Source organism: Gallinula chloropus (genome assembly GCF_964237585.1).
Source record: "Gallinula chloropus genome assembly, chromosome: 15".
Lineage (NCBI taxonomy): Eukaryota > Metazoa > Chordata > Aves > Gruiformes > Rallidae > Gallinula > Gallinula chloropus.
The window spans coordinates 6985715-7006151 of NC_140100.1; the positions used below are offsets into that span (position 1 = coordinate 6985715).

A 20437-nucleotide genomic window follows, 5' to 3' on the forward strand; every position below is an offset into this window, starting at 1 on the left:
CAAACAGGGGACGTAAGGTCCTTTTCCAATTTAGGGATATACCCAGTGAGCTTTCCGAGACTCTGGCACAAAGCGCGTTCCCGACACACAGCCTTCACGCTTCTCTCCACCTTCATCTCTGCTGCTTTCAGAGCCTGACTCTGGCAAAGGCAAAGAAAAACAAGTGGAATAATCACTCAGCAACAGGAAAAGCTGCAGTAAAAGAGACGGAACCAACTGGTTGGAAGTCACAGGAGTCATAGCTCTCTGCTGTGACGTGGGAACAAAGGACCACTCCTTTTAAAACTTCTGCTGGGATTATTATAAGCCCTATTCAATGTTTTGTGCTTACAGTTTATACAGACAAATCTCATTTATGGGCATTTGGGTTGAGAACAAAGAGTTTCATGGGGCTGTTTTTTTAATTAAGGAGCATTGGCCCTGAGGATGAAGAGAGGAAGTGCCATCCTTGGACTGAAGTGGGAGGAGAAGTCGGCTTTTGTTCCCTTAAAGCATACAGAGACATTCTTATATTCTACTGAAATGTTTTCAGGAAGGATGTCCTAAGGAGAGCATCCAGGCTTCTCACCAGCACCCAATGTTTGCTACAACATAAAAGGTGACAAACATGGATGGGTTCTAATTTGTAATACTATGACGTCTAAGCCAAACTTATCCTCTTTACAAGGCTCTTTCATATCACCAGACATCGTTTTCATACAAGGGCACATTTTCCCTGCCAGATACAGTTTTCAGGGTACTTTATTTTTATATCTGAAAGCAGAACACCACCAACACCATTTAGCACCAAACAAACTACTTTTTACAAAAACATATCAAATATTTGGCAATTATTGTGGACTCAAAGCTTCTGTAGTGTTTTATAGAGCAAGGAGAACCCTTAATAATAATTTATTTCCCTTTACTTCATAGCAGCCCATCAATTCTTCTCTCAATAATGTTTTGCATATACCTGGCTATTAACAGGAGACTTTAGAAGTGTGTAAAGATAATTTATTAATTTTATTTTTAAATCCGGCCATCTGGAGCTATGAACACGTTTAGTGAATTACATAATGAGACCAATATCTAACAAAATCCTCCCACGCCTGCCCAGATAAGAACTCTGTCATCCAATAAACCAACCCATCTTTAATCCTAAATCTGTCATGTTCTGTTGGTCCCAGTTTTTTCCCAGCTAATTTTGCTGCATGAAAAAGCCCACACTTGAATTCCTTTTACTTCTACTTTTTCTTCATAATCAAGGACTTACCCATTTTAACCTGAAAACACCTGGTATGATCCAAAAAATCAACAAAAAAAATCACAGGTTTTGGGGATCAGGAAACAGGAAGGAGACACTGGACAAGTTTCCTTATGCCTATTTTTAAAGGCAGTTCAAGATCTTCAACCTCAAAACTTCACAGAAATGCCTAGTTCTGGGCGTGGTCTCATTGGAACTACATCTTCCTGCAGACTTATGAAGCATCCAGGTACCAAAGGTAACATGAGACAAGCCATGACTCCTCACTGTCTCACCAAGTTTGAAAATGGATATTGAAAAGAATAGATCGCCTTGTACCAGCACGTTTTTGCTACAGCAGAAGTTGTCACTGTAGGCAGGAAGTTCTGGGGTTCTTCTACACCTATGTATTTCTGAAGCCAAAAACCTCAATGGAAGTTCAAAAAAATAATTTTTCTGACATTAGTTAATAAAACATTTGTACTTCCAACAAAAACAGTATGATGAGAGCATTGGTCATGTCCAATGGCTGGTGAAGTTTATCTCCAGAGTGTGGGGCAGCTGGCAGAAAGATAACAGGAGAATTTCAGGGTTCTGTCAAAACTGGAGTTAATAAGGGCAGGGTCAATTCCAAATGTCACCATCTCTCTATGCAAGCAGCATTATTGCAGTTCTAAGATAAAAACGCTCCCAGCTCAAAGATTTTGCAACCTGATATTATCACTATCAGAAAAATCACTTTAGAGCTTAGCAAGTAATGAAACACCTTTCAAAAGCAACTTAAGAAGAGGGGAGGTAATAGAAGGGAAAACAACTTTGCTTCTGAGGAAAGATGCCGTTTTCAATAAATAAAACAGACGGCAGAACAAACCAAACCCTACTGCACAGAGAATGACCTTTAAGGGAGCCTAACCTTAGTTCAGTGTAAAGGAAATTAAAGTCAGTGGTACTGATGCAGACAGAGTCAAGAGCATCTTGTGCTGGCAGCAAGAATTCCCGTTGCTGCTTTTCTTCTGACCTTTTGCGTCTAGTAGAAGAGAGCAAAGAGAAGGGAGACCATCTGGATTTCCTGTCGACAAGATGTCTGTTAACGTACATCATGACCCAGCTAGTAAATAAAGGAACCTTGTGATAGTTGAGGTAAGAAAAACCCCGCACTGCTTATACTATCTCACCAGGTGAAGTAGTAACTCTGCATATGCTCCTCATTCTCAATAATCTGCTCGTTGTCTCTAGGGGAAATCAGATTTAACATTTATTTGCCCTTTGGTTACTAGAGGAGCAGACTAACTGCAGACTGCCCTTTCCCCCAAGTCATTAGAAAAGTGGCCTTTCTAAGCTTGTTTCTCTAAGAAACTTGTTCTTTCATGTCTTGATTTGACACTTGTCCAAAATGCTGTTTGTCCATCAACACAGCTGAGGAAGCTAACTCTGACAGAAGAGAAGACCCTTACCTCCCACCAGCTCACTGCCTGTTGCAGTTTACTCTCTCCCTCGAAATACAGGTGCTCTAAAAATTTCCTGCTCTTACACCAATGGCTGCTCCCTCCACACTTCAGTCTGTGTGAAACTCTACTGTGGTTGATCTCCAATAGATCCTTTCCATGAATAATTTCAGAATCTCCTGAGAAGCGAAAGCTGTGAGAAGAAAGAGGAATTTCTGGAGTATCGTAAAGATAGGTGTGATCAGTAAGACTGCCAAGTCAACAACTAAAGAAACACACAACTGGCATGTTTCAAGTGGTCCAAGAACAATCTGAAACTTGTTCAGTTCTTTAAATACGTCAAAAAATCTCTGTCCAACTAGGCCACAGGCTGCACAGTGACTGGATACACAACTTGTCAATAGCACTCAAAGCCTTAGAGGAGTTTCAAATAGTTTAAATTACACAGTTTTGTACATTCTTGCAGATAAGTGTATACCTTTGTTTTGGAACTCCTATTTTACTCTGTGATTTCCTGTTCTCTCCAGTCTCCTAATCACAAAAGTCATCTTTTGTGGAATGTGTTTCTGTAATACTGGAGATATGGCCATGGCCTAATCTTCACATTTTTAGTACTCCACACAGCATTCCACGAATGCAACAAATTCCCAGTTTTAAACAAGTGCTCTGTGAGACTTTTGTGAAGCTGTGCAAGGAAACCCGATGCTGATCATTATCTGCCCTGCTGCACTCTGTAAGCTTGTACAACTACATTAAAGCAAACTGTTATTTCTTCTAACCATGGAAATGCCTGACTCAAAAAAAATCCCACTCTTCAGAAGAGCATCATTTCTCCCTCCTGCCCTGCACTGGGCTGGCTTTGGCAACCAGAATGTTTCCAAAGAGTTTTCCCTGCAAAAAGGTGCTTATTCATCTCACCAGACAAGATAACAAAGGGAAATATTGTAAGTACAGCTAATTCTTGTCTCTGGAAGAGGAAGGTAGTGTTCATGGAGGATCCTGCCAGATGCAACATAACCCAGCAGCTCTAGATAACATACAGGACTGAATTAAGAGTATTAACATGCAGGGTCCTTAGGGAGCATCATATATTTCCCTCAAACACACCTATCATTGTGGATTTTCTTAATTTAAAAATGAAATACAGCAGACAACACCAGTAATAATTACCTTTATGATAATGCCATAACCCTTTTTACTGCTCCGAAAGTCAAATATATTTATTAAATCTGCATAAATTACAATACTATTAAACTCTAATTTACGCAATACTGTGTAAATGAGAGACTGGTCAGGCCTTTATACTGGTGTGTTCTAGCAGATAGGATGCAATTTATATTTGTACAGTGGCTGCACTATCAGTTTATTTCATAACTTAAGTTTCAAAATATACGAAGCCATTAATTGAGTATCACCAACACTATAAAATCAGCCTTCTGTAAAGCAAATGTGGATGAAGCAACCTTATCTCTTGCAGCTTAAATAAAGTTCAGTTTTCTTAAGGAGACAGTTTTAATCTCATTTGACTGAAAATTTTGTTCAACAGTATTTAATAAACCCACTGCTACCAAGAGACACATACACTATGTGAAAATGATACCATTTATAGGGGTAAGTTATATGGCACATTTATCAAAATCAGTGATTGGTGACAGGCTTGTTTACTGCTCATTAATAAAAAAATAGAGGTATCACTCCTGCTGGGTACTACTAAGGTTTCTTGTTTACGTTTCCTTCCAATTACTTTAATTGACCTATAACTCACCAGATTTCTGGGCATTTATTCTGAACTTTGCAGAGAATGCAGCAGTGATCCTTCAGCGTGGCAGCTAAATATGTCAGGATTAGCATTCTGCTAAATATTCAAAGTGAAATTACACTAGTGCTGTAAGCTGGGGGTTTACGAGAGGTTTTGTGCAATTTGTGGATTCTGATCAGACTGGGGACAATATAACGGGTAAGTAAAGGTCTGTCACAAATCTGTATTTAGCTCTGCTAAGCTGAAAATGAAAATCCTACCAAACCTAAAAGTCTGGTTTGAGAAAGAAATATGTGACAAGTTGGGTATATATCTATAGGCTTTTCTCATTTGAAATCAAGCAAAATACAGTAATTTAAAGTAATTCCACTTGGTAGCAGGAAGACACCACCAGGGGATACGTAGATTAGTAGTTTGATCATGCAGAAGTGCTTTTCCCTCCCTGCTTTCTAGAAAGGCTCTCATAGCATGGGAACTTACACATTAATTCTAGAAATTTGCCCCTGATTGTGAGACATAAACACCCAATACACACTTGGACAAGCAGCTACAGAAGAGACTCTGCCTTGAAAGACCAAACTCATTTTAAGCCCAGTGAGGAAAAATACTCTCAGTACTAGATCTTGCATAGAGCACTACAGAGCTCTGAGGCAACAGCCACAAAGCTCAATGCACGGTACTTGTATGACAGCTCTTGGCTACAAACCTCCTCCAAAACTGCCCTAGCAAACGCCTACATCACACACTGCAAACCCTGGGCAAATTAGTAGTTGCCTCAAATCTTTTTTCAAGGCAGATTTCTCCTTTTACATAGCGACGGAATAAACACAAACTCTTCTAATTCAGTAATCAGGACAGATAATTACATCCCCTTAATTGTTTTCTTTTTCCAGCTTAGGTTCATGTTGATGGGAGATGGTAAAATTAGTCCACGAGCCATCTGAAGTTTGCCGCTTGCTGATTAAAGCCTTAATTGATTCAGAATGTTTTACAAATCAATCTCTGAATTACTTCAGGATCATGGTGGCATATTGTAAAAAAGCATTCACACACACACCCCCCTTGTGAATGAGAATCACATTCCCATAAATCCCTAACTCCAGAAGCAATTCAGTTATGTAGTTTTCAAAACTTGCTGGTAAAACCAGAGGAAAATGAGAATTACTTACAATAGTCACCTGCTGTGACTGACAGAAGATTTGTACTGTTTCCTGAGCTTATGTTGTAATTTCTGAATGGATTGCATGAGATACATGAAGAAAAATAACTGTTCCCATCTTCTGCGAAGCTCATAAAACCGCAGCCGACAACCTGGTGGAAGCGACGCATTCAAACCCTACGTGTTTCTGATTCAGTGCATGCCTGTCCTCAATCAGGATCAGCACTTCTCATGGAGATTTTATACCCATCACGCAGTTTTGGTGAACTCTGCATGTTTCTGCAGACTAATACCCAGGATTCCTTTCTGGAACACAGATTTTAAAGTTCCCGTGGCGATCCAGGATGAAAAGGAGAGATATCTTACATTGTTCTTAAGGGCTCATCAAAAGGAACAAGTCTGGCTCTGAAGACAAGCTCCCTCCTTTCATATTGCTGAATTTGCAGAAGACAGAGTAAGTGTAAGACAACTTTGATGCAAGCCTCTCTTCCTTTTGAATTGATTGTTCAATTCAGCTCACCTTTCCCTCATTCTAACCACAAGCCCACTACAGATAGGGATGAGGAGACCACTTAAAACACACCACTGTACCCGTAAAAAAGAAACAGGGGAGCTTCTGCCATGTATTTCAAAAACTGACAGATTTCACAAAACGTTCTATTCTTTACAAAACACATGGTCTGTAGTAACTGTATCCCTCTCTCCCTGCTTTCTTTTAATACCTATGTCTGAAAACCATACTAGGATGCTACAGTGAGCTAAACTACAGAGCCTTTTCATAATAGGGCAGTGGTTTTCCAGAGACCATTGCTTCCAGAGTCAGGCAGGTTTGCTGCTTGCACTCATTCCCAAAACCTCCTGTAAATCACATTGCTTATGCTGCACCGCGAAGGTTAAATTTACTTTGGAAAATTCTTATTAATAGAAAGGACTGACAAACTTCTACATCACAACTATTACTTAGGTAAATCATATTCACATCTTATGAATATTTACAAACTACCCCCCCCAGTTAAGGGTAAGCGTTTATGACAAATGTAATATCTTTAGCATTAACACACAAATGAGTTTTGTGCTTCCTGTTCCACTGATATACCACATCATGAAGCGCGTGTAAATACTGTATTAAGACACTAAGAAAGTCATCAAGGTTGCTTGTGACATTATGAGGTGAAACTGAAATGAAGTACCGGATCCACACAGAACTGAACCAGGATAACAGACTCATTAAACCCAGTGTTTTAAAGACTGCAATGGAGTCCTGTCAGCTGACTTCATAAACCTCTACTTTAATCACCCAGTATCCTTTTCAAGAAAATAGCCTTATTGCTTTAAAAGTAGCAAAATACAGCTCTGTAAAGGAGTTGCCTTAAAGAAACAGTGCTTGCAAAGGCTTGGAGGTAAACAGCCTGGTCACTATTCACAGTAAACTCAGAACTTGTATGTTTTATTTTTCATAACTTGGAAATATTTTGACAAAATTAAATGCACCTCCTCCTGTATCTGCAGTGAAAGAATGAACCAAGAAAAACACTATCTACCTGCATCTGCTCACCATAAACTCCCGATAAACCATGGTATTTCATCCCTCTCCTTGGTGAGCACATATGCTATGGTGTCTCGTACTGCCACGCTATTAAAAGTGTGTCACTTCTTCCATTACAAACACCCTTTGACAGCATTTGTAACAATCTTTTTTTAAAAAAAAAATCATCTGTGAAATTGTAAAATTACACTGCCTTTTCCATCTTTAAGCTATGAAAAAAAGCCCTCAGCAATTAGCCTAGCTGACTATTTCTGTGTCTCTGGTAATGGCAAGGTATCAGGGCCATTACAAGCTACAAGAAAAGGGTGTGACAATTCCAAATTCATTCTTTCCAAATAAATTCTGCATTATACTCAAGACAGAACTTGAGCAGTCACTATCAAGTCCAAAAAGGTCTGCCAGACTCCATAATATTTCTCCTCATTAGGCTATGAAGTGCAAATTGCCCTCTTCATCAAAGAACATATCAGATCTGTCAGCCACCGTTTAATCAAAGGCAGTCTTCCTCTCCCCATCACATCCAGTGCAAGTCTTCATGCTTGCAGATGCCATGGCCAATACCACATAGTTTTCAAAGGATCCCAGGCCCTCAAAGTTGTCACACGTCATACCAATCACATAAGAAGACTAATCAGCAGTCCTTTCTGCAAAGCAAAGACACAACTAGTAATACAAATTCTTTCAAGATGCTTTTCATTTTAAACAGCTTGCCACATTTATTGCGCTTCTATTTCATACAAGACACTTCTTGAAGACTTAAAATTTGCATGGTGTCTTGGGGGGAGGAACATAATATTGTCATGTTCTAATTCCTTGTTTCTTTCAATAGGATAAAAATCCTCTTCTTAAACTTTTAATTCCTCAGAACTTCTTGGGTATTGTCTATTTGTGTTACAAGGTGGAACTCGTCCTTCCACAGTTTAAAGGGAAGTGCTGAGCATCTGCTTAGACCACCTATCCCTTAGAAATATGCGTGTTGCATCGATGAGCACCAATAATAAACAGTTGAGTACTTTTTTAGAATAGCCTTTTAAAAGAATTGCATGGTACAAATGTTTTTGTCAACGAGGCAACAGACCAGTTCCTAAGCCAAAATGGTGAGACAGAAGTGTTACTGTAGTGGAATAAGCAGAATTCTCTCTCAAATTTACCAGGGGAATATCTGTAAGTGAAATAATATTTATTTAGATGAAGAATCAATAGGCAACGAACCAGCTAACCTAACAATAACCACAGAACTCAGGTAAGCAGAAATATTGTCTGAAGAGGAAAAAGCTCCTTAAATGATTACACAAATTATTCCTGTCACACCAAAGGTAATAAACAATAATGCAAAATAAATTTATCTAAATCTTCCCAATAAATCCCATGGTGTTTTACAGTTTAAGAGCAGATTAGATAGGTCAGCATGAAGTTTGAGATCAATACAACAGCGTGCTGAAGTATAAGCAACCATACAAAATGCTGCTATTTGAAAGCATGAAATCAGTCAGAAAGCGATGAGCCTGTAAGCACAATATGAACAAGAACACAGTCCCTTGGGCTTGAAGTTCACAGGCTTTTTAGATGTATGTGGAAGTTTTCTGCACTTGTATTAAAATATAAATGTGAGTAAGCAGAGCTCAAACCCAAGATGTTTATTTACCTGTTTTCCCTGCCTTTATCTTTGTTTGCATCCTAAGTTTCCACTTTAAACTGTGGAACAAAATGAACCTTAGATCCTTCAGTTAAAAAAAAGAACAGATTCCCAGATAACCTTTGCTTTGTCAGAGAAAGTTCAGCAAATGAAATTAAGCTGCTCTGTGGTAATTCTTGGCCTTTTTCCAGGGTGATGCGGAAAGGAACATTTGTCACAATCACTTACGATTGGAAAAGAACAGGGGAAGATCAGTGTTAATGACGCGACATGGCACGGCACAGGGGACTGCGCAGACCTGCCACCGCCCCGCGATGACAGTGACAGGCCGGAGGTAACATCAGACATAAAGAGGAGCAGGATGCAGAAAGATCTCTGCATGGAGGGATTCGCAGCCTAAAGAGGCAGATATTTAGTTCCACCTCCTTGGATACAACAGGTCCACTTGAAATATTTTGCTTCTTGGGGATTTTTTGCTTGGCTGATTGATTGGTTGGGGGGGGTCGGATAAGCGCAGCGTGCTTGTGAGATGCTCTTTTTATGCAATTATCCTCAGCATATTCACTTTCCACTTTCATGGGCCTTTTTAGCTAGCTTTTACAGACCTGATTTAATATTCATAATCACCTTGAAAAGGCCATCTGCAATTTTAATCACTCACTACCAATTACTTTCTTTAATAGCTGTGACAGTATCACTCAGAGTGATCTGATAAACCCACAAGGATAGATGAAGGCAGCACTGGGCGCTGCAGAAGATACAACACTGCTGGCTTTTCAAGCCTTTGCTCTCTTTACTAAGTCACGTTTACGAGCACACACTGCTTTGCAGAGCAGATCGAAATACAACCAACATGGAGTAAATTGAGAACCTGTTCTTTTTATCCCTGTTCTTAGCGCGTGAGGGACAAGTGGGGAATAAAAACACCCAACCTCTCCATACACAATGCTCTTGCCTTCTCTTCTTCACACAACAGACTGTCTACTGGGGTATTTTCCCTACACACAACAGCAGTAAGCTACTTGTTCTCAGCTTGTGAATATATTTAACATCAAATATAGCTGGACAAAACTTTAAGGACAATTTTACACAGAGCATCTTCCTGTATGCTGTGTCCCTTTATTTTTATCACACAAAGCTTACAGTCCTTTAAAGATCCACGACATAACAGCAAAGTTCTCCCAGATCACAAGAGCTGAACTTTGTTCCCACATTCCATAGCTAAAAAGATACAGATATATCCACCATAAAAAGGCAGTTTTGGATTAGGATTATTTTTCAGGGAATTGAAATGTAGGCAACAGTCTGCACATGAAAAGAAACCAGCATTTCTATCGCCTTATAGCAGAGCCTGAAGGGAACAAGAGAATCAGAACTTGGATTACTCCAAGGTCTACTCGCTCCCCAGATGCAAATGACAACATCTGAAACAGAATAGTACAAAGCTGAAGGATAACAAACATCCTTGATCAGCAATTCACATCTCATGCTACAATCACGTGTAGCCCAGGTTACAGTCGGGTTTGAGTAACTCTTCCAATTACAAATGGGGTAGGAAGGCCCAATTACTCTATTTCACTTCAAAATTCATAGCAAGTCCTTACTAAACTCTAAAAAGGTTTTCAGTAGTAAGATTTTTTGTTAAAATTTGGAGCAAAAATTGTTTAGCTGATTTAAACAAGCCAAACATAATCAGACAGTGTGTCAATAAGTAGCTTTCAGCTTCTCTCCTGAACAAAACAGCAGCAACAATCAAATTAAATGCCTTGGCATAGTGTGCCTGTACACCAAGGTAGTTTTAAAGTTTCAGAGATGACCTTGCATCTGGCATGTCCTGACTCTCCAATACTTCTGTAGCAGCTGTAATCACAAGTTTTTAATATTTTTTTGTTTGTATGCTGGCTATTGTGTGCACTTTTGGCATTACTTAGGCAAATCACATCTGTCTGGCAGAACAAAGACAGAAACATGTGAGGGGTTTCTGTTCTTTTCCAATTTGTCTGTGACGTATATTGAGAAGAAATTAAAACCATCTTTAATGTGATTTCTTTCAAAAATTAAACCCTCAAGCAACCGTGTGCTTGTGGAAGCCTGAGATGGAGATTAGTTTTTGTACCTACACTGAAGGGGGTTCTGCCATGCAGACTTCTTGCATGTGGCATACAAACTTTAGGACCTACTGAGGCTTTTGCAGTAACTGAGTAAGAGCAAAAGTTATTCTATTTATGATTCTTTATCTACATAGCTTATTTAGCTATGTATATAAGATATTAATGCATCATAAATAGAGATATCTATACAAGACATTTTAAGCTTGAGGGACGCCATAGCAATTTAAACAATGCCATCAAAAGTCCCCATATTACTTATTTTCCAAACTGAAGAGTGAATCCTACTCCTATGAATAAAGAAATCCCCACATGCTGTAAGTTTATCCAGTTCATAAGAAAGAAGACTCTTCCTATTTACCTAATCAAGAGCTCTGTATCTTTTTACCCTCTTTTTCACAGACCAGCCAGGACAACCTGGCTCAGAACAGTGCAAAGCTGTCACGGGTGTGTATTACATGAATGTTTTCCTCTAAGTGTGACTTTTAAATTTTTCTTTTTCGTTTTGAATAGCATGTTTAAGCTAAAGCTCCCTTCAGGAAGTTACAGATTCTTAGTTTTTTAGTAAAAAGCACCTTCAGTATGGTTTAGCTGCTTTAAATAAATTAAAATTACACTTTAAATACATCCAACTGTGTAAAGATGGGAAACAAAATGAAAGATTTCAAGTCAGCTACTTAGAATACTCCAGGAGCACGGCACAGCGGAACGGGACTCTGAAGAGATCAAAAGGTAATCTTCAAAAGGGGTAAATTGATATGCGAGTCTCCAGTAGCTATTCTTTTTAAACCTTCAGAATTATGATACTTAAATAAACTGAAAAGCAAAGCCCCTTAGAAATGCCTACAAATCACTAGACTTCAGTCTCCTCTGGAAGTTTTTAGAAAGTGTGGGTTCTCTTGGGCACACACAAAAACACTGCTAAAGGAAAAGCTGTTTGCCAGCCCGATTGTCCCAGGAGCGGCCAACACAGGATGCTACTTAAATAAATCTCCCCAGTTTTACTATTTGTACTACTATTATCATATAATTTGTCATATCTAAGTACCAGATATTAATTTTTAAATATTATAAATACATATTAAAAAGGTTTTCAAAGATCCCAAGTACTATTTAAACTTGCAAATATGGATAGGTACTACTACTCTCACATCACCAATCAGAACTAATCACAAGCACAAGGTATTTAAACAAGGGTGAGAAGGTTAGTTCACTTATATGCAATGAAATACTAAAGAGAAATACTTTCATGGTAGACTCTGTTGGAATCAGGCTGTGCTATCAACGTGACCATTTTGCCCATGAAAGATGATTCAGTCTTCAGTAACCAACATCATCTTTTTATGTCTGATCAAAACAATGTTTATTTCAGCAGCTTCCTTTCATCTTATTCCACGCTCGAGTATTAGTACAAGACTGACTGAAGGAAAACACTGATCAAAAATGATACTTTTTTAATAAATTCTACAGGATTATTTAAAAAGAAATGTTGGTGAATTAGTGAGAGCAAAGTCTGTCTGTTCAACTAGCAATGCTTTCCGGTCCAGAAAAGTTTTCTGGCATTTCTCTTACGTTGGTCTTCCAACAAATCATCACAGTTTGTTCAAGATGGCATTTTCCTGGATGGCATGTATAATTGATGTATGTCACATTTTATAAAACGGTTGCAAGGTAAATTCAATTTTCTCTTTTCCTTGTTTGTGTCCTCTAAGAATCTCTTATCTCCACATATCAATTACAGAGCAGTGACAGAGATAGGATACAAATCACTCCGATGAATGTAATAGCAAAAGTGATTAGAGATAGGGAGAGATTAATTGCATGTGTCAGATATAAATAAAGGGTTTAGGAGACAATCCAGCTTTTTGAGTGTGTGCATTCCAGACCTCTTACAGAAACAAAACACCAAACCTTATAAACAGACAGGCGTAACAAGAAGCTATGTTAAATTAATAAGTTAGATTACAGAAACTTTAGCATTTGCCATTTTTGCTGAGCAGAATGCATAATGCATGTACATATGCTGAAGGAACACATGCTCAGCTTGGGTGTGGTGTCCTTAGCTTCCCCAGCTAGCCACGGGTCCCCATCACACCACAGTTGTACTGTTGCAGTACCATGTACTTAAATCAGAGGAGACACTAGTTGCCTGGGACAGGCCACAGGAAATGCCAAAGGGCAGCATATGTGGCTGTAAGCATTATCCAAAACGGTCCCAAGGAAGAAGAAATAGGAGATCAACCAATAGTTTTGCTATTTATCACAAAGAACACTGACAGAATATTTGGGTAAAGCTAAGGAAAAGCTCAGGTTGCCAGAGAGGTTTCTCATCATTATTCCTGCAGTTTAGCCATCCATCATTTTAACCACAGGTTTCCCTCTATATCAATAGAGTTAAAAGTGAGGAAAGTTTTCCTTTATGGAGAAGAAAGGTAGAGAATTACAGAAAAGATCTGGCTGAAGCTTAAAAAAACCTACCAACAATGAAATCTGGAGTCCAAGAATGCTGATAATTCCTGAACATCATCTGTTATTTCTTTGCAATGAATATAAAATGATTCTACAATGCACTACAGTATCCCTTTTGCAGCAGATAATAGGGGAAAACATTCAGAATATCAGCCTCCACTGAAATTCCTAGCTCTGGATAATGCTTAAACTAACATTTGTTCCAATATATCAAAACCAAATCTTTAACTCAATTTAGTCCTTTTTGTTAGAGTTACAGTTGTTACTAAAATGCATTTGACTGAAATATATACATTTATATAAAACCCCCAAAGCGTGGTAAAGTTGTACTCAATCTGTTCTCAAAGTAATAATAAACAAAGATCCCCATTTAAAAATCTATGCCCTTTAGTATCGGAGCTACAACTGAAGAAAAAGCATTAGGACAGACAGTATTTTACCAGGGTATTAAAGATGGCATTTACACAGTTTTAAATCCAGAAGACTTCCACGGTCTCCTTCAAATTATCATTTTGGATAACAAAAGAATGTTAAGTGACCATCAAAGCACAAGGCACAAGCACTCCAGGTACCCTTCCTGGAAATTCTGCTTCACAAAGAGAAAGCAAAGCCTGTGTGGAAAAAGGGAGAGGAAAGAAACGTCCTTAGGTCAGTGACTTCAACCCAGGGCACAGAGGGCTGAGCACCCTGGACTGCCCCGGTGTTTGGCCAGGACCTCAGGCAATCATGCACAGTCATGGCCAAGAACTGCAATTTCATTGCATCCCATCTTGCTGCTTCTCCCACCAACAAAAAAAAAAAAAAAAAAGGGAAAAAAAGCATCATTGAAGTACTAATTTCACCTCAACAGCACTGACCCAGAGAAGCTAAGCGAGATAAATTCCCCCAGCATGAACTAAAACCATTTTGACAAGTTTATAGAGCTTGCGTGAATTTGACCTCAGAATAGAAATATCTATTCCCTGGGGGCACCAGCCCATTCCCAGTGTTTTTCCTGCCTACACCTGAAAGCTGGAACTAGCTATGAAAAATTCATGCAGCACTGCGCCTCAAACATATCCATGAAGGATCCTCAACATCTGCTGACTTGAACAAACCTTGATAGTTAATATGAAAAATTATGTTAGTGGAACGCTCTCTTCCAGAGAGGAAAACGTCTGCTGAGAATCTTCTGAAAACTTAACAAACCTGACAGAAGGATGTCAAAAGTAATACTCTACCCAAGACACTGATAGTAATATGGCATTTTTTCCCCCACTTTCTTTTCTAACGATGTAAAGAGTATTTCATTTTTACAGATGCCGAAAGTGACCTAAACATCTTGTGCTATCAGGAGAGCCTTTCTTCATAATGGGAAAGCAAACAAAAACTTTCAGTGCAAAATCAGTACTCCGTGAGTCTGAAATTGGACTCTTCCTTTCTATAAAATTTATGTTTTGATACATTAAATTGAAGAACAGAATAGGCACTGACCGGCCAAACAGGGTCTATTTAGCCTCAAGTCAGTGTCTGCTGTAATAGAACAAAATTCTTTGTGTTGAGAGTGGAAGCTGGGCAGAACAACATGGCACCTTTGTATTTTAAATTAATTGCAACACAACCAAGCCAGGAGTTTAATTTTCAGTCCCCAACTTTTTTTTTAAAAAAAACTTTTTTTACTTTTTTGGTAAGCATTGCCAATGCTCAAGGGAAAAATTTATCTTCGTTAAATGATAATTGGCTTTATTATCTTTGACTCTTCAGAAATGCTGGCTGGCAAGGTTTTAAAAATTTTCATCAATCTTGTTTTCTGTTTTTACAAAGCCTGCATCAGTAAAAGACGTCAGTCTGCAGAACACTCTGTATCTCCTAGTGTTATGAATAGGTCTTGAGACTATCTAATTTACTAATAAATCTATTGAAGCGACATGCATCTCAATATTTCACAGCTTAACAAGAAGGTCCAGAAGCAAGGCCCTGAATTGCAGTTCCAGATGATTAGCGCTGCAAAACCAATTGAAGCAGGAGTACCTAAGCTGTCAGAACAGCTTATGCGTACCCACCTTTTGCAAACTTGCCATTTAAATCATTTACTGGGGGACACTTTCTCCAATCCTTCATAAAATACTTCGACTAAGGTCTGAAATAGCAGTGCACGCTGTTAAAAGTTTCTAAGACCTGGGCCAGCGCAGGTAACTTCTACAGCATTGCACTGAAGTTAATAATAGAAAAATCTCAGCAGGCCTTTTCAAACTTCTTCTAAAGTGGCACCAGAGTCTTGTCATTTTGTCATGTAATAAAGTAACAAGGACATGCATTGCGTACGTTGTGGTGAATACCTCAGCCATCTCCTTACAGCAATAAAAGTAATAAAAGGCTCCCTATGAATCTCATTTTTCTCCCTGCTAAAACACACCACTTATTAAACTCTTGACTTCTATACTAGAAATCCTTACAGTTTCATTAAGAAGCTCTTAACACCCCCAGTTCCCCCTACCCCTGAGAAACATTTTCACAAGTACATGGCACAGCCCACAGCAACGTACCATGTCTCAGTCTCTTTATTTAAGTTCCATCCTTGCTGTAGGCTTGGAGGCAAAGTTTCAGAAAAATTTAGCTGATAAACAGAGTATGGCCATTGAGGAAATGAGAGTTTTACAGTGGCCTTCCTGTATTGAACACCGAGATCTTTAAGTGTCCTGCCAGCAGTGGGAAGATGAGAAACATGGCATTTTATCCCCTCAACCAGGCAGAGTCTTTAGGAAGACATCTGACCATCTGGGCTGCAGTGTGTCTATCTGCGGGAGAAGGGACACAAAAGAAAAAGCCTGAAGCATTAAGGATAAGCTATTATCATCAAATCTGTTGTTGAATAGACAGAACCAGGAAAGGACATTAGGGATTTGCCACTTGTTCTTATTGAAAAGTGGTATTTAGGGCTAAGAAGCTCTGTGACAGTTCAGTCAAATATTAACTCTCACACCTCTAGTAAAGTTAGGAAGTTCCAGCAATGGAGTTCATACTGAAAAACAGTAATAGGGAATTTTCAACAGGGAGTAAGTGATGTATTTGAGCCAAAAAGCTAACTGAGTTTTGTGGCTATTTCTGTTGCTAAACTGTTGGCTTTCAGACTTTCCAATTTTCCTAGCCAAAATTTTGTGTTATTTCTGTCAAAGCAGGGACATATAGTAAAAAAAATTAAAAAAATTTTTTTTTAAAAAATCATTAGCTTAGTATATTATACAGTTCAACTGATTTGAAGACAAATTAAATTTAGGACTAATTTATGACCTCTCATACTAATTTCAGATGTGACGTTACTCCTAATACTCTGCCTGTTGAACATCATTTTTATTTCACCAGAGCCTGTCACCTCAGAGATGATCTAATCGTCTTGAAATCAGTGGATACATGTCCACTTGAAAGAAATGACCACTATTTTCAAGCACAGTCAGACTGGACCTCCTCCTGGGACCTGGATTTTCAAACTAAGACACATGCACACTCAGAGGGCAGGCATGCTGAACACTGAGGTTTGACCACACTAGGGATTTGGGTTAGGAAAAATACAGCTCAATGTTTGCATCTTCTTCTAGTGTGGCCATATGTATTGGCTAATACATCTTCAGTGCAAAGTGTATTTAAGGGACAAACCAGCATGGTAGCACACACAGGGTAGGTACCTGAAAATGCCAAGGCATCCTAAAGATCTATGGATTTTCCTACACCCAGACTTCCTCACTCCTATGTTTTCAGTGGGTGACCAACCTCTGGACGTAGAGAACAAGCAAACCTAGGCACAGCAGCAGCAACACCAACAAGGAAGAAGGCTTTCTTCTCAACTTCTGAAATGCACTACATTTGTAATCAAGAGGCAATGGGTGCACATAAGACTTCACACTGCCTGGGGCTCAATGAGCTGTAAGTCAGACTGACAAGAAATGAAATGTCTTTACCTTTAATGCTCAAAGCCCTGCTAGAGTCTCCATTCTGATGGGGACCTTTAGAGTGTATTTTGAAACATGTGCAACATCCTCAAATCTTTGTATTCCACACCTATCAAACAGTAACTGAAAGACAGTTTAGTGTATTTTCCAGATGTCGCTCAAACTCCACTTGCTTTCAGCCACAATTCAAGGGATTAACTTTAAACTGCAACGTAAGGCCCCAGAGCTCAGGGCTATACCTCTTTCCTACTGCATTTCGGACCAGAACAGGACAGCTTAAAGCTTTCTCAGCTCTTTGCCTTATTCTGCAAACGTGCTTCTCTACAGGCTGGAGCAGGTCTGACACCAATATCCTTCAAGGAATAACAAGCTATGCATCTCTAACACTGTTGTCAGGGGATGACTGCCCTGGGAATCATCCATTATTTTTTTTTTTCCTTTTGCCCTCAATGCAAGTGGTGATATGCATGCTGAGTCATGTAGCAAGGTTGTACTCAATAATTAATATATAGTCTGCTCACACCAAGACTGGATATTCCACTTTACTCATGGTTTATTTGATTTTGATTAAAGTGTTTTTAAATCTTAAATATGTCCTAATGAAAAATGACACATGTCATCACTCAACATCTGATAAAGATTCATCCAGTGACGATTTAGTGACACCTTTGGATGTGCCTTTCAGAATATGTCCAAACATTTGCTGAAATTCTTTATTACTCTTCCAAAATACTCATTTTTCTGGAAACATTCTCTGCATATTGTTTCAGGACTCTATTTTTGCTTATTATTTTCTATTCCTGGACAAAAACCATTTATTCACTTGTACCAAATGTATCATATGTTTTTTCCTCAGATCAAAGTTCAGAATAACCATGCTAATCTAATTTTCTTTACAGACACTGTAATGCCTTTTGGCCAGTGTGCCTTTCTTCTAAACTCACATATAACATTCATAATCCTGGATATCAAGAGGACAATTTAAAAACCTCATTGGTTAATATTCATTTTAACAAGCAAATCCGTTTTGTTTTTATCCATTTAATCTTTCCTATTTTTAACATTCCAGGCAGACTTTGCATTCACAGTATCAAGTCTGTATGCATTTTGAAGTGTTTTCTTTTCCATATGCCCGTATTACCTTCTGTTTTGCATAGCACTTGTTATGCATGCATGATCACAGACTATTTCTAGCATTAATTAAGATATGAAATTAAAGTGGGAAGTACATTATTGGTCACGTAATACAAACAATACAAATTTGCTTAAAAAATGAAATTACTAAAGTGTTAGCAAACCTCTTTATACTGTCAGAAATAATAATGTTTACAATCTACGTGTCACAGTACAGCCAGAATTCACAAGTGGATTTGAAATATTATTTCCACTTCAGACAGATACACACACAACCCTGAGAAGTTCGTTTAGTTTATAAATGTAGCTGGAAGAAAACACAGGTCGGTTTCTTCTGCTGTTTGTTCCACCACACAGCTCCCGACCTTGGTCACCTTTAATCCCACTACAAGACTTCCATCCTTTGTGTGAGGACAGCTGTCCTTGAAATCTGATTAGGAATTTTAGCAGGAAAATCAGATTTTCTTATAAATTAACATTCCGGAGGAAAATGATGTTTTTTATGAACTTCTGACAAACACAAACGTGTTTCCAAAAGCAGGTAGCCAGATTTCCTGCCCAGGCAGCCAGACTCCTAAGTTTTGCTATTGTCAGGAAATGAGCCGTAGGGACTGTCTCAAATCTAACGGTATCCAAGATCAAGAGATCTCAGGCATCTGATCACGCGATTGATCTAGAGCTGAGAGTCTTGCGTCCTCTAGAAGCCCAAACCATCAGAGCAGCCTGTCAGCAAAGCTGCCAGCGTCATCAACAATTTACCCAGCCATCTCTCCCTTGTCTCTATACAATCAAAAATAGAAACCTCCACGTTCACTCAGCAGGCTGACATGCTCCCGGTCTCGCTGCTACATGAAGAACACCTTTACTGAATGCCCTCAGTAAAGGAGTCAAACCATTCCACGCTGTTGGAATACTAATTTTTCACACGAACACATTTACTAGATGTTTTACAATAGTTTATGTGTGCATATTTTTGCTGTCATCTTTCTGGACCCATTGCTCTGCTGCTTTTCCCTCCCTTTGCTGTGAAACCTCCTCATACAACCCCTCTGTAACGGGAGGTGTTAATACAATTTGCACAACGTAAAATAATAAGTAATAACAATGAAATTCATGTTCCCTGGGACTCTGTGATAACTCCAGGTAAAAATAATGCCATAGACTGGAAATAGACTCATTAATAAAATTGCATACGGAAGAGTGACTTGTTTACTTACGCACAATGGAAAACAATACATTATAACCCCCTGCATTAAAAAGAAATTATGATCACAACTTCACAACAAACAGCGAGGGATATCATTGTGTACCTGCCTTGCACAAAATAAACCAACAGACAAAAGGCTCCAATGATGATTTGTAGAGGCCATATACTCTCTTAGGTCCCTCTAACTGCACAAGGAGTTCAACATGCTCCAAACCAAGCAGGAAAAGTTAACCTTCTTGAAAGATCCAATCCTTTGTGCAAGGCCCCTTTTATTACAGCAGACTTTTGTGGATACTGCCTGCAACCTCAGCACAATAGCATATTATCCAGAATTTGGATACTTACTTGTTACGCTGAGATGAATAAATGGACTCGTCTTGTTCTCCCCATTCTTTTCATTGACTGCCTGGACATAGTAGCCTCCTGCATCTGTCACTGATGTTGCAAGAATGACCAGTTGGTTCTCCAGTGTGATGGCTCTATTTAGGAAAGAGAAAAAGTACCTTGAAACCAGAAGAATGGTATCCACTAGGCAAAAACTGTACAACAGACTTAACAGACTGATACGATGTTCATTAGTCATCTAAATCAAGATGTTGGGGAATCAAACCCAGCCTGATTTCAAGCACATTCACACATAATACTTAAGATTTCTAATGCCTCTGGGCCTTCTCCCTCTTTAGATTGTGTACAGCGGCATGCAGAAAGCTACAACATATGAAACTAGAACAGTTTAAATGGCAATAAGAAGTTACACAAGAGATGGCAAATGACAACAGAGACCGATAGCCTGCAAATTGCATCGTTAGGGGCTGAGGACAGTCCT

At 38.9% G+C, this 20437-nt stretch overlaps 1 protein-coding gene across 1 annotated transcript in view; it reads right to left on the reverse strand.

Annotated features, from left to right (window-relative positions):
* Window positions 1-20437, reverse strand: part of SDK1 (sidekick cell adhesion molecule 1) — a gene marked incomplete at its 5' end in the record, with an annotated part of 398756 nt that overhangs the window by 185163 nt on the left and 193156 nt on the right. Inside the window, one exon of the mRNA XM_084271072.1 lies at window positions 19957-20090. Coding sequence (XP_084127198.1) covers window positions 19957-20090 — 134 coding nt within the window. The remainder of the gene's footprint in view (window positions 1-19956; window positions 20091-20437) is intronic.